Source organism: Canis lupus, chromosome 21 (assembly GCF_048164855.1).
Source record: "Canis lupus baileyi chromosome 21, mCanLup2.hap1, whole genome shotgun sequence".
Taxonomy (NCBI): Eukaryota; Metazoa; Chordata; class Mammalia; order Carnivora; family Canidae; genus Canis; species Canis lupus.
Window position 1 is genome coordinate 19916969 of NC_132858.1, and position 12730 is coordinate 19929698.

General features: G+C 36.2%; 1 protein-coding gene across 26 annotated transcripts in view; it reads right to left on the bottom strand.

Annotated features, from left to right (window-relative positions):
• DCDC1 (doublecortin domain containing 1) overlaps nt 1–12730 on the bottom strand; it is a 490046-nt gene that overhangs the window by 111266 nt on the left and 366050 nt on the right. For all 26 annotated transcript variants that reach the window (XM_072790960.1, XM_072790959.1, XM_072790983.1 and 23 more), the window contains one exon: nt 3288–3411. In XM_072790960.1, the coding sequence (XP_072647061.1) occupies nt 3288–3411 (124 nt within the window). The remainder of the gene's footprint in view (nt 1–3287; nt 3412–12730) is intronic.

Consider the following 12730-nt stretch of genomic DNA (forward strand, 5'->3'; position numbering starts at 1 on the left):
TCCTGCCTGCTTTCTCGGTTTTAGCCTGTTTTTCCTGAACCTCTGGAGAAAAATCTACAATTAGTGCAACTCACGGTTTTTTTCTTGGCTTATTCTGGGCCTATTGGTCTCTCTGTGCCACTTCCCCACACTTGGCTCCAGTTGGCTCTCACTAGTGCTATAAACCTGAGTCTCAGACATATAATTCACCTAGCCACTGGTCAGGCTGCCCAATCCTCAGCCTCTGGTATTTTGAAGAACTCCTTTCTCACTCAACAAAACTCAGCTATCTGAACTGTTGCTTTACTACTAAATATAAGAGCATCTAAATGCAAGTTTAAATTTAAGAACATCTTGGAGGCCTAACTAATGACTTCTTGGTTTCAGACTCCATCTGTCTTTTTCCTAAAGTGCTGAGATTCATTTAATCAGTGAGGAGGCATAGGAAATTGTGATTTAAGGAGAAAGAGAAAACTTGATTGAAACCAGAAAATATGACAAAACAACCAAAAAAATCAGGAGACAATATTTTTAAAAAATTTTTAGAGCCTATCATTGACATAGTAATAAGGTAAAATACACTAGGGCCCCAGAGAGAGGTCAACAGAGTACTGAAACTGGATTTTGGTTTTAGGAAATTCGCCAAACCTCAATGAACTTGAATTTCTGTTCCCATGGTCTTGCAAAGGGAAGGACACAGAAGACAAATTTCAGAGCTTAGCCAAGGGTGGGAGACTAACAGAAAAACTCCCCTCATAAGACAAGAGTCACAAAAGGCTAAATTTCATTGAAGAGGCAAACCAGAAATAATTCCCTCCAGGTGGCTGCAAGTAAACTAGGTTGTCTCAAACATTTTCTATGTATAGAAGAGAAAAATTATCTTCATTGAGAATTCATAACACAGGCTGACCCTCACTTGTAATTTAAAATACATGAGATAAAAATAAAGAGAAAAAAATAATTAACTGAAAGAAATATGCCTGGAAACATGAGCAAGCAAAAATATATGAAGAGACAAAGACATGAAAAATATGAAAGAGAGGTTAAGAGACATGGAGGTCAAAATAAGAAGCTCTAGCTTATACCTAACCAGGGTTTTCTGTAAAGAATGGAATGAGGGGATATAAGAGAGAGGATATTTGATAATGGGTGATAAATTTTCAGAAATGACGCATCCTACCAATCCACAGAGTCAAGAACTCCAAGCAGGAACAATGAAAAAAATCCTCTCTCAGACATTTTGTGGTGAAGTTGAAAGTTATAAAAGGAAAGGAAAGATACTTAAAGCAATCAGACATAAGAAAAAAAAATCCTGCCATTTGCAACGACGTGGATGGAACTAGAGGGTATTATGCTAAATGAAATAAGTCAATTGGAGAAAGACAATTACCATATGATCTCACTCATATGTGGAATTTAAGAAACAAAGCAGAGGATCATAGGGGAAGAGAGGAAAAAAATAAAACAAGAGGAAATTAGAGAGGGAGACAAACTATAAAAGACTCTTAACAGTTTGAAAACAAACTGAGGGTTGCTGGAGAGGATGGAGGTTGGGGGACAGTTTAACTGGGTGGTAGGCGTTAAGGAGGGCATGTGATGTGATGAGCACTGGGTGTTATATAAAACTGATGAATCACTGACTAATAATACATTATATGAAACTATTAATACATTATATGTTAACTGAATTTAAATAAAATTTTTAAAAATGATTTATTTATTTATTCAGGGAGACACAGAGGGAAAGAGAGGCAGACACAGGCAGAGGGAGAAACAGGCTCCATGGAGGAAGCCCAATGTGGGACTCGATCCCAGACCTCCGGGATCACACCCTGAGCCAAAGGCAGATGCTCAACTGCTGAGCCACCCAGGCATCCCAATAAAATTTAAAAAATAAAAATAAAAAATTAGCAGTCAGAGAAAAGATAGATTACCTTCAAAGGAATAATGTTTAGAAAGATAGATGGCTGCTCAATAGCAACAATGGAAGGGAGAAATTGGTGATGACATCTTTCACTTGTTAAATGAAAATATATAAAGGAAGGCAAAACAAAGACATCTTCAGATAAATAGAAACGGAATTTGCTACCAATAATTAAGAGAAGTGTATACTAGGAATAAGGAAAGTAATCACACGTGCAAGGACTAGAATGTAAGAAGGAATTCTGACAAGAAAGGAAACAAATGGGGCTAAGTCTAAATAAATATTTGCTACCTATAACAATTTAATATTTTTTAAAAGATAAATTTCATGACTATAATAGCATATGTTACAAATCATGTGGTTGAAGTTAAGGTTTTCTAATATTCTTGATTATTTAGGAGAAGAGTAAATACATTTGTTCATTTCAGATTTTGATCATTTACATATGTAAGGTGAAAGACTCAGAGGAATAATGAAAAAGAATGGAAATGGAGTATATAATTTCCAAACTAGTAGAGAGGAAAAATGTAATGAGAAAAAAATCAGTCTAAAAGAAATAAGAACAGAGGAAAAATGAAACAGGAAAGCCAGGAGAAATAGAAAGCAAATAAAAATCCAAAATATTTGTTATGGCAATAAATAGAAAGGACCAAATCCTTTAATTTAGAGATAAAGATTGTCAGATAATTGTTTCCATACGAATTTATATGCTAATTATTGGAGATCCTCCTAGAACAGAAGAATATACAAGTATAGAAAGTAAAAGGATGGAAAGAAGATATATTAAGCAAGTAATAATAATAATAATAATAAGTAGCTGGCATATTTCTTTAAGATTTTATTTGTTTGTTTGTTTATTTATGAGAGAGAGAGAGAGAGAACACAAGGAGAGGGAGAAACAGAAGGAGAAGCTGACTCCCCACTGAGCAGGGAGCCCAATGCAGGACTCCTCCCAGGAACTTAGGGTCACAACTCAAGCCAGGCAGATGAAGAACGGCTGAGCCACCCAGTTGCTCCACCTGGGATATTTCTATTAGTACTGCATAACTGAGATTTATTCTACTAGAGCTAGGGAGAGTCTCTCCATAATGATAAATGTTTCAATTCACCAGGGAGAAATAATATTTCTAAAGATGTGTGTGTCTAAGAACTAAATTTCAAAATACATCAAGTAAAATTTGACAGACTACAAGATGAAATAAGTTCATTTTCATAATGGAAAACTTGAACATATCTTTCTAATGAATTGGTACAAAACCAGAATTAATTGATCTCTTGCACCTAACAACTGTAATTCAAAAGATTCATGGAAAGTTTCAGAAAAATTGAGCCCATGCTGGGCCTGAAAGGAAATCTCACCAACTCTTATGCTAAAAGATACAACCTCATTAAGTTGGCCACTGGGAAGAACTGGCCACATGTAGGTAAGCTTGTTCCAGAGAGGATTTTCAACCCTGGAATGTTTCCACTGGCCCGGCTTATTAGTTCCTTCATGTTTTATGGCCCACCTAAAACAAAATAAGAGACAAATTTATGTACTAGGCAAAGACTCAGTTTGAGTTAATCTGATCATTTGCTGTGTACAAGAGACATCAAAAAAGGCAATTTTAAAACAAAAGAATCAATTTTTAAAAATCAGGAAAAATTGGCAATGTCATAACAGTGGAATGTTAGGCAAAAGTCAAAGTAAATAACCAATTTATAATAACAGTGACATAAATAACAACACTAAGAAAAAATCAAGCAAAAAACCTTTTAGACATTCAAAGAGAAACTGACATAAACACAATTATTGAGAGAGACATCATTACAAGACCAACAGATTATAAACCCCCAGGTAAATTTTCCTAGAGTAACAGATAAGGATATAAACTATCAGACTAATATAACAAATATAAATATGACTATTTATCAACATTGTAGCCTACTAACAGAAAATATCTTCCTCAACAATTCTTGGAACATTTATAATATTTATCACATACTAACAATGTAAACTTAAATATAGTTTTAAAATGAAAATTGAACAAGCCACACTTTGTGGAAAATGGATAGATTAAAATTGGATATAAATAGAAGTTTAAATTCTGCAACTGCAATCACGTCATTTAAAAAAACATATTTTCTCTCCCCAAATACTATTATATCATATAAAGAAAAAAGTAATACGATCAATAGTGGCTTAGAAAGCAATGAAAATAAGAATTATGAAAACATAACCTACAATTACAAAGATAAATCCATAATGTTAAGTTCTTTTTTATTAAAAGTGAAATTGAGAACCTAATAAACATTCAAGTCAATTATTTTAAAGTATATATAAAATTGTCCCGTGGAAAATAGATGAAAGGAAATAATATTCAAATAGAAATAAATAAATCAGAAAATAGAACATCAGAATGATTCAAAGAAACGTTTTTGAAATAAAAAGAAAGTAGCAAATCTCTTGCAAAAAAATCTAGATTAATATAATACAAACTAAATAGGGAAACTGAGCTAAATATTTAGCATAGAAAAGGGAAAATAGGGAAATAGGGAATTTCCTATTTCCCTGAGCTAAATATTTAGGGAAATAGGGAAACTGAGCTAAATAGGGAAACTGAGCTAAATATTTAGCATAGAAAAGATTGAAGAGTATATTATAAACATTTGAAAGAGTATATTATGAACATGTAATAATAAATGCAAAATTTCTGATGAAATAAATGAATTTATTTTTAAACCTCATAGATTTGAGACAGAAAATAAAAAAACATGCTCTCGTTCACATAACTTCACAGGTCATGGAAAAGATCATTTTCATGCTATATAAAGTATTTTAAACCACAAAGATATAGAAAACTAGTTAATTTATTCCACAAAGGAGAGATAAGCTTCATGATAAAGTCTATCACTGGTAATTTAGGAAGTAATACAGCAATTTTACTTAAAATTAAAGATGTAAAATTGCAAAATCAGTATTAACCAATAAAATATAACATTATGGCAAGAGAATAATCACTATATATAGATAGCTAAATCATACTGAGCCTAGAAATGAAATGATGGACATTTATTAACAAATAAATCATTGATTCATGAGTGAGAATATAAGAAGCAGCCCATCACTTATACTTTCTAACATATATGATGGTCATCTGAGCCTACAAGTTTTCCGAAGGAGCCCAGCCCTATCAGAACCATCTGCAGTAATCAATCTTGCATAAGCTTGATGGGAATTATTGGGGCCTGGGCAGTAAGGGCTGGGGCGGCAGGAAAGACCTGTTCCTTACCAACACGGAACCAGGTGGAACCAAGTCCAGGGCTTTACAAGCCAGGGCTAATAGCCCCTGTATTACATTTCTCTTCTTGGCGAAATCATGTCTGAGCTATTATCCTTTCTTGCTACATTCATATCAGTTCTTCTGTAGCCTTCCCTCTCATTTATTGAAGATTTTACTATCCTGGCTTGCTTTTGTTCTCTCGCCCTCTGCTCCTGTAATCATTCAACATCTTTTAAATACTTAAGTAGACCCAACGCCTGGGTGGCTTGATGGTTGAGCATCCGCCTTTGGCTCAGGGCGTGATCCTGGGGTCCTGGGATGGAGTCCCACATTGGGCTCCCCAAGGGGATCCTGCTTCTCCCTCTGACGATGTCTCTCCCTCTTTCTCTGTGTCTCTCATAAATAAATAAATAAATAAATAAATAAATAAATAAATAAATAAATAATAGAATCTTTAATACATAAATAAACTGCTTAAAAATATATATCTAAGTAGAGAATCCCCCCAGCCTCATAGTGCCTCCAATGATCTTAACTCCATCTCATATCAGCTACCCTTCCCATGGACACAGACTCAAAGTGGCCATTACAAATAACTGTACCACTTCTAAAATCTCAATTGCAAGAAGCCCTTCTCATCACCATCTCCCTTTTCTCTAGTTCACATATTTAAATAGCCCACTCTAACAATTCTTCACTCTACCAGATGCTCCAAACCATTGTTTCTACCATCTTGTCACATTCCGTACCTCCCTGCCAGGTCTATTCTTCCCTCTATACCTAGTTAGGATTCAAGGTCCAGCATTACAGCCACCCTCTTATACTGACCCATTGCCCTACTCTTCCAGCACTACAGCCACCTTCTTGTCCTGATCCATTGCCCTATTCTTCCTTCTTTGTAGTCAATTTAAAGAAATAGAATGCAACCCTGGTCCAATTCTTTACCTGCTGTAGGTATAGAATACCTCAACAGTGGAACACTGGGTAGAAAAACACACATAAGAAAATATGAATGGAATGACAATAAATCAACAGGGAACAATGAAAGTAAGAGGCAGTGTGGCTATATTACAGAGTGCTGTGAGAGTCTGAGGAGATTTTGGTTGGATTGGAGGACATTACTGTCATTTCAACTGGCAGGGAACGAATGCCAAATGTCCTTCAAACTATGGGAGTGTCCTACACAAAGAAAGTTTGTCCTGAATTCCACAGACTTTCAAATTTCCCTGTGAACATTCATGTTAGGTGAATAGCTATTTATCAGAGTCTAAAATCAAACTAAATTTTATAATAAGCACAGCATTTTTGTGTGACTATAATACATATTAAATTTTCTAGGAGTGCAACTCCCTCAAATCCCTCAAAGAAGGAAAATTTGTTTGATGCTTCATGTGTCATTTCATCTTTTGGAAAAATTCTATCACTGACGACACTACCATTCATGGGTTTTGAGTCACCAATATGACACAACTGTATTATTTGGCATTTGTAGTCCACACATTTAGCTGATACTACACATTGGAAAAAGAACCTGCAAACTTACTCATGCTGTCCAATAGAGATGTACTGAGAATTTATATTGAAATATATATTACTTTTATTTTAAAATTATTTTCTTTTACTATCATTATTATTACTAGACAGGCATTTCTTTCAAAATTATATTGGTATGTAAGTTATCTTAACTATGAATTTTAATTTCAGGATAGTAGAGGATCAGAACAAAATATTTGTTATACAAAGAGTGCATCAGATACAACAATGCTGACAACCACTATTTTTAAATGGACAACCACAAACCTCAAGGGAGCTCTTAGGACCTCTGGGTCATCCCTTTGCCTTCCTCCAGTCCAGTGATTCCAGGCCTCTGAGAAGCACACCATTTCCTTCTTGTTAAATCTCCCATGCCCTGCCATCCATTGCTCAGTGCTGCTGGAGATCTTATTTCACTGAGAAAATACAAGTGTTCAAAAGAGACCTTCCTCATCCTCCCATCAGCAAATTTTTCAAACCCCCTCCCTCTAGACTCCTATACTTTGCCTGTCTTTCTGCTACAGTGGAGCAGTCTGTGCTCCAGTCTAAGGTCAAAACTTCTGCTTGTGGCCTAGATCCTTAACCTCTCTCATCTAGGACTTTGCTCTTGTCCTGCACTATTAATCTTCCTGTCCTCTGAGTCATTACATCTGCATAATATCTGACAGTCTTATAGCTTAAAAAAAAAAAAAAGAAAGAAACTTTTCTACACCCCTCATCCACCTCCAGTTATTGTCTTGTTTTTGTATTGCTTTATAGCAAATACCTTAAAAGACTCATCTCCTCTTCTATCCTTTTCTCTTAGACCAATTTCAATTAGATTTTTACCTCTGAAACTCCACTAAAACCACCCTGTCAGGATTTTCACATTACCAAAGTTAAAAGTCATTTCTTAAGATACACCTGAATGGCAATGTCTAACAAAAGATCATTTTTAACTTAAATACTTTCTTGACTTGACTTCGCTTCCTTAATTTCCATGAAATCACACTCTCTTGGTTTTCTCTCCTATTAGTAGCCAAAATTGTTAGTCTCCTCTTGCTTGCCAGAGGGTGGGAAATAAATCCCATGAAAATCTAGGGCTTGCTACATCAATGAAGTTTTCAGATGTCCATTGGTGTGATATAGGTAAGGATATTCCTCTAAAATAAAGGTCAAGTTGTTACATTTTGTACCTCTTACTGCATCAACAACAAAAGACACTGAACTGATGGGTCCTTTTGGGTTTTAGAAACAACATGTACCACACTTCAGAAACACTGCTCTGACTCTTTTACCAGATATCGGAGAAGGCTGTCAATTTCAAAAGGGGTTCAGAGCATGACAGGAATCTGAAGTAGGTCCAGGTGGTAGTACAAGCTTCCCTGTCTCCTGGATGGTATGACTTGGCAGATTCAATGGGCCTGGAGGTATCTAAAGTGCTGAGGATGCTGTGTCAAATCTCTAGTAAGCTCCATACTCATATTGCAGTATAGACCCTGGCATTCTAGAGCAAGATCATACTCTGCAATAGGAAACAACTCTGTTTTTGAAAAATAATTCCTGGTGTAGTGAAAAGCTTTTCTTGAGACCGAGAACTAGAGCATTGTATCATCAAGTGACTATGAAATCTGGACCACCCATAATGAACTGGGCATAGTCATATCCTTCATGTCATAAGGCAAGACAAATGCAACTACATTCTATTATACAATGGAAGAGGTACATGCAGGATCAGGCTCAAGCCAAGCCACAAGACATTAATCTATTGCAATGATTCTTCTCCCTTAACATACACATATGTCCTCAAGGAGATTTCTCTACAGCCATTTGAAAAAAGGATTCAAGCCTGGTTCACAAAGCAGTCAGTATGATATGTCAGTGCTGGTCGTAAGGGGACTACAGCTATGTTACAGTCCCACTTGGGTGTGGCTTTGAAGAATAGTGTTGAAAAGAAATTGTCCTGTCAGGGAGAGTCGTGAGTAGCACACTTGATCGTCTACTTTGTAGAAAGGTATAGATAATCAGAGCATGGATATACATTTATTCATGGAGAGTGATCAATGATTTGGCCTGTTGTTCAGGAACTTCCAAAAAGCAAAACTGGAAAATCAAGAATATGAAATTCTGAGCAAAAGGTATGAAGATGAACCTACAGAGAGGACACAAAGCATGTGGATTTTCTCATGTTCATGCCCACTAGAGAGCATCCATCACAGAAGAGTTTCTTAACAACCAAGTGGACAGAATGACCATTGTGCCCATGAAAATGTTTATACATAAGGGACCCATTTTATAGCAAAAGAGGTATAACAGGAAGCCATAGGATGCACCTGTCTTACATTGTTCTTTATTACTTAAAAGCAGCTCACTTGATAGAATGAAGAAACGGCCTGAAAGTCTTAACTAAGGTTGAGGAAACACTTTGCAGGTTTCAGGTGCTATCCTAAAGGATCAGTAATATTCAGTGATTCCAGCAATATGTGTGTTGTGTCCTCAATAGCTGGAATGTGTGGGTTCAGAAACCAATGGGTAGAGGGAGGATTGGCCCTTCTTACCATCACTCCTTATGGCCAATTTTAAAATTTGTGCTCCTGTTTCCAAAAGCAGGCTTTTTTTGGGGGTTAGAGTGCTAATTTTCACTGTGGGATCACTTCTTCCATAAAATACAATAAGTCTCCCACTGACTCCCGAGCCACTTTGGGCTCCTTGTGCTAGTAGATCAGAAGGTCAAGTAGATCAGAAGGTCAATAAAGGAGTGACTCTTTTGATTGGAGAACTGATCTTGATTACCATTATGAGCAAGGTTTTCTCCTACACAGTGGAGGCAAGGAGGGAGCAGAAGTCTGAAACTCAAGGACCTTGGGGGCATCAACTTAGTGCTTCCAACCGGAGTGAAAAGAGCAAATGGCCAATTGTAGCAGTCAGTCTGGTAATAGCAGGGAAATCAAGAGCTGAGACCTCTCAGGGATAAAGTCTTGGATAAAGTAACTCAGACTAAGCAAAGTGCTGAACAAGAATAAGAGAGATCTAGAATGGGTGGAGGAGGAGGGAGTTAATGCCTATCAATTAGTCTTAAGGTCAGCATGGGGGACTGAGACTTAATTTGCTAACCTTTTGAAAGTCGTTTTAGAAGAATGCAACAGATAACCTCGTTGAAGTGCTGAATTGTCACTTCCCCTCTTGAGACAGACTTGAGGGCATCTTGTTTCCTTATGAGATCTGGTTATCATTAGAGGTGAGGTAGATTGGAGTAGAGCAAGAGGTAGATAGACCTGGGTCCAGCTCCTGTGTCTCTTCAAGTTCACTCACCCCTCTAAGTTTTCCTGTTCACATGCTCGGTGGAGATCCTCAGCCACCAGTGTTGTCAGTTCATCTTCTCCACTTCTGACTCTCTCATCCACCTTGAGCGAGCTGAGTGAGGGCCAGGCTTTGGCATAACCTCCTTAATACCCACTGAATAGGGAGACAGAGTGGCTCCATTTCCCAGATCTAACAGGTCTGTCCACTATTTCAGGATGCAGATAAAACAATACACCATGAAGCATGGGATCTGGCTTCCCCAATGACCTGAAAAGGCCCTGAGAAGGTCAGTAACATAACCCAGAGATAGGGGGGTGGTCAATGTCTCCAGGGGTGCAGATTGATTATTGACATCCCAGAGAAAAGAAGGAGTCAATAAATAAATCCCTTTCCCTTTCTCACCAAGACACAGTGGTTGTACAAACCTAGTTGAAGTCATCCCAAAGTGAGATTACTTAGAAAACTATGGCCACCTCCCTAATCCTTCAGCTAGTATCTTATTTCCCTCTTTCCATGCCACATTCCCTTTTTTTCTTCCACTTTTGCTGACCTAGGACTGTACCTCCTGATAAAACGTTAGCATATGTAAATGCTGCCCCAGGCTATTGTTTTCTAGGACACTAGAATGAAAATATCAAAAAGGGTAGGGAGAGGTCATTTAAATCTCTAGCCAGCCATACTCGCAGGTAGGGAACCTTTTCAGAAAAGAATCTAAACTGAATTTAAACAATATCTTGGCAAAGTGGTTGGGTTGAGATTTAATGATCATGTGTAAGTATTAAAAAATAGAACTTCGACCATATTATACCTATGCTTATAATTTCTAGAAGCATATTTGTATGGATAGAAACTTATCGTTCTGTTTAATCCTAAGGTTTTTCAAGACAGGATAAACATTCATTCTTCTGGTTTCAGTTCCTATATAACTTCAGCCCATCAGAGCATCTATAAAAGGAGCTGGTCAAGTTCAACTTACACTTATAATAAACATTCACATAGAGCAAAGGCCATTAGACTTCAGAGCTCCAGCACAGTATGAGCTTTTATGCAAAAGCAATAGACATCCTAATATTCTATTTTATAAATGAAAAGCTGACAGACCCTTAACTGTAACGGCACCAGCAGGCCGAGCTGTAATGACTGTACATGTGCATAACATAAATTAGAACTTTACAGCATTGTTAAGGACTCCAGAATCTTAATTCTTGAAAGCCTACACTAGGTGGAGACAGTGATTCATGCAACGCTTGCAGGCAGTCTCTCTGGCCCCTGAAGAATTTATCTCTATTTAATATTTTCCCTTTTTCTCTTCGGTGTGAAAAAGGGTATTCTTGAACAATTAGGTGTTTTTAATAGAAACATCATATAAAACAAAATACCTCAGGCTTTGGAAAGACCTTCTTGAAAACACACACACATAAACACACCCTACAAGGCAGCTAATAAGGTTCAAAGGCAAATTTATTTAATTTAAAATAATGTTTGTATTAACCCTGCTTTTTCACTAAAGGTAAAATTCTAATTAGGGTACTTTATGAGTAGCTACACCCCATGGATAGAAGTATGACCAAAGTTAAAAATACCCTCGTGGATTTATCTGAGCCTAAAAGATAAAAAATCAGGATCATTCAACATTTCAATTGACATATACTTTCTCCTCAAAAACTAGGTCCAGGATTGATCATGTCAATTTCAGTCTGATTAATGGACACACAGTTCACCAAAATGCTCTATTCGATTAATCTCATAAAGGTAGGGAAACAAAAACACTTCAGATAATGCTTTTGGAGTCCAGTGTCTTTGATGGAACTTCAGTGTGTTGGCAGGCTATGAGAAATTCTGCAAGACTGTACAGAAAGGTATTATTTTACCTTCTTAGAAACCAATAGTAAAATAAAAACAAACCTAAATGTGTTGCATTTGAAGAGCAAACTGTCTTTTTCATATTCTATCAGGACACAATTATATCATTTCCAACAATGTAATAAACATACTAATAAAATATGATATAAGATATAATTTGGACCTGATAGAGTAAATAATAAATACTCTAGCAAATTCCGACTCAAATCAGCAGTGCCTAACAAACATGCATGTAAAAATTATCAGATTCATATCCCACAACTGTCAGGGAAGCTCTTTATCTCTTTGCTTTGCATGAAGACCTATTTATTTATTTAACTGGTCACTTTCAGTTTTTAAGGTCATCTAGCCACAGATTAGACCACTTAGAATTCATCCATAATTAATTTTAAATTGCATGGTTCCTCAGAAACAGCAAATAGCACATTATTCATATAGAATGCTAATATATTTCATACATTGATTTTGATAGAAAGCAGTTTGTAAGACTAGCTTTAAGTACCTCATATCTGAAAAAAAAAAAAAGGATAGGAGAGAGAAATGGGTAGCTTATAAATAATAATATTAATAACAACAGCAGCTACCTACTTAGATGGAATTTAATAATACCCCAACAGATTGCCATGGATTTGAACTGTTTTAAAGCTTTGTGTGGTGTTAGTGCTCTAGACAGAGAACAAACCAGTACCATACATACAAGCTAATTATTTTAAATACTGCATAAAAGTTAAAAGAAACTTGGAACCATCAAATATAATTCTCTAGTCTTATACCAATACCACTGCATGAAATATTTTAAGCTATATCTATTTTGCAATTTGTGCTGAATATTAAAGGTAAATTTAATAGTCTATATAAGTATATTTTTAAGATTTAAATTTTAAAT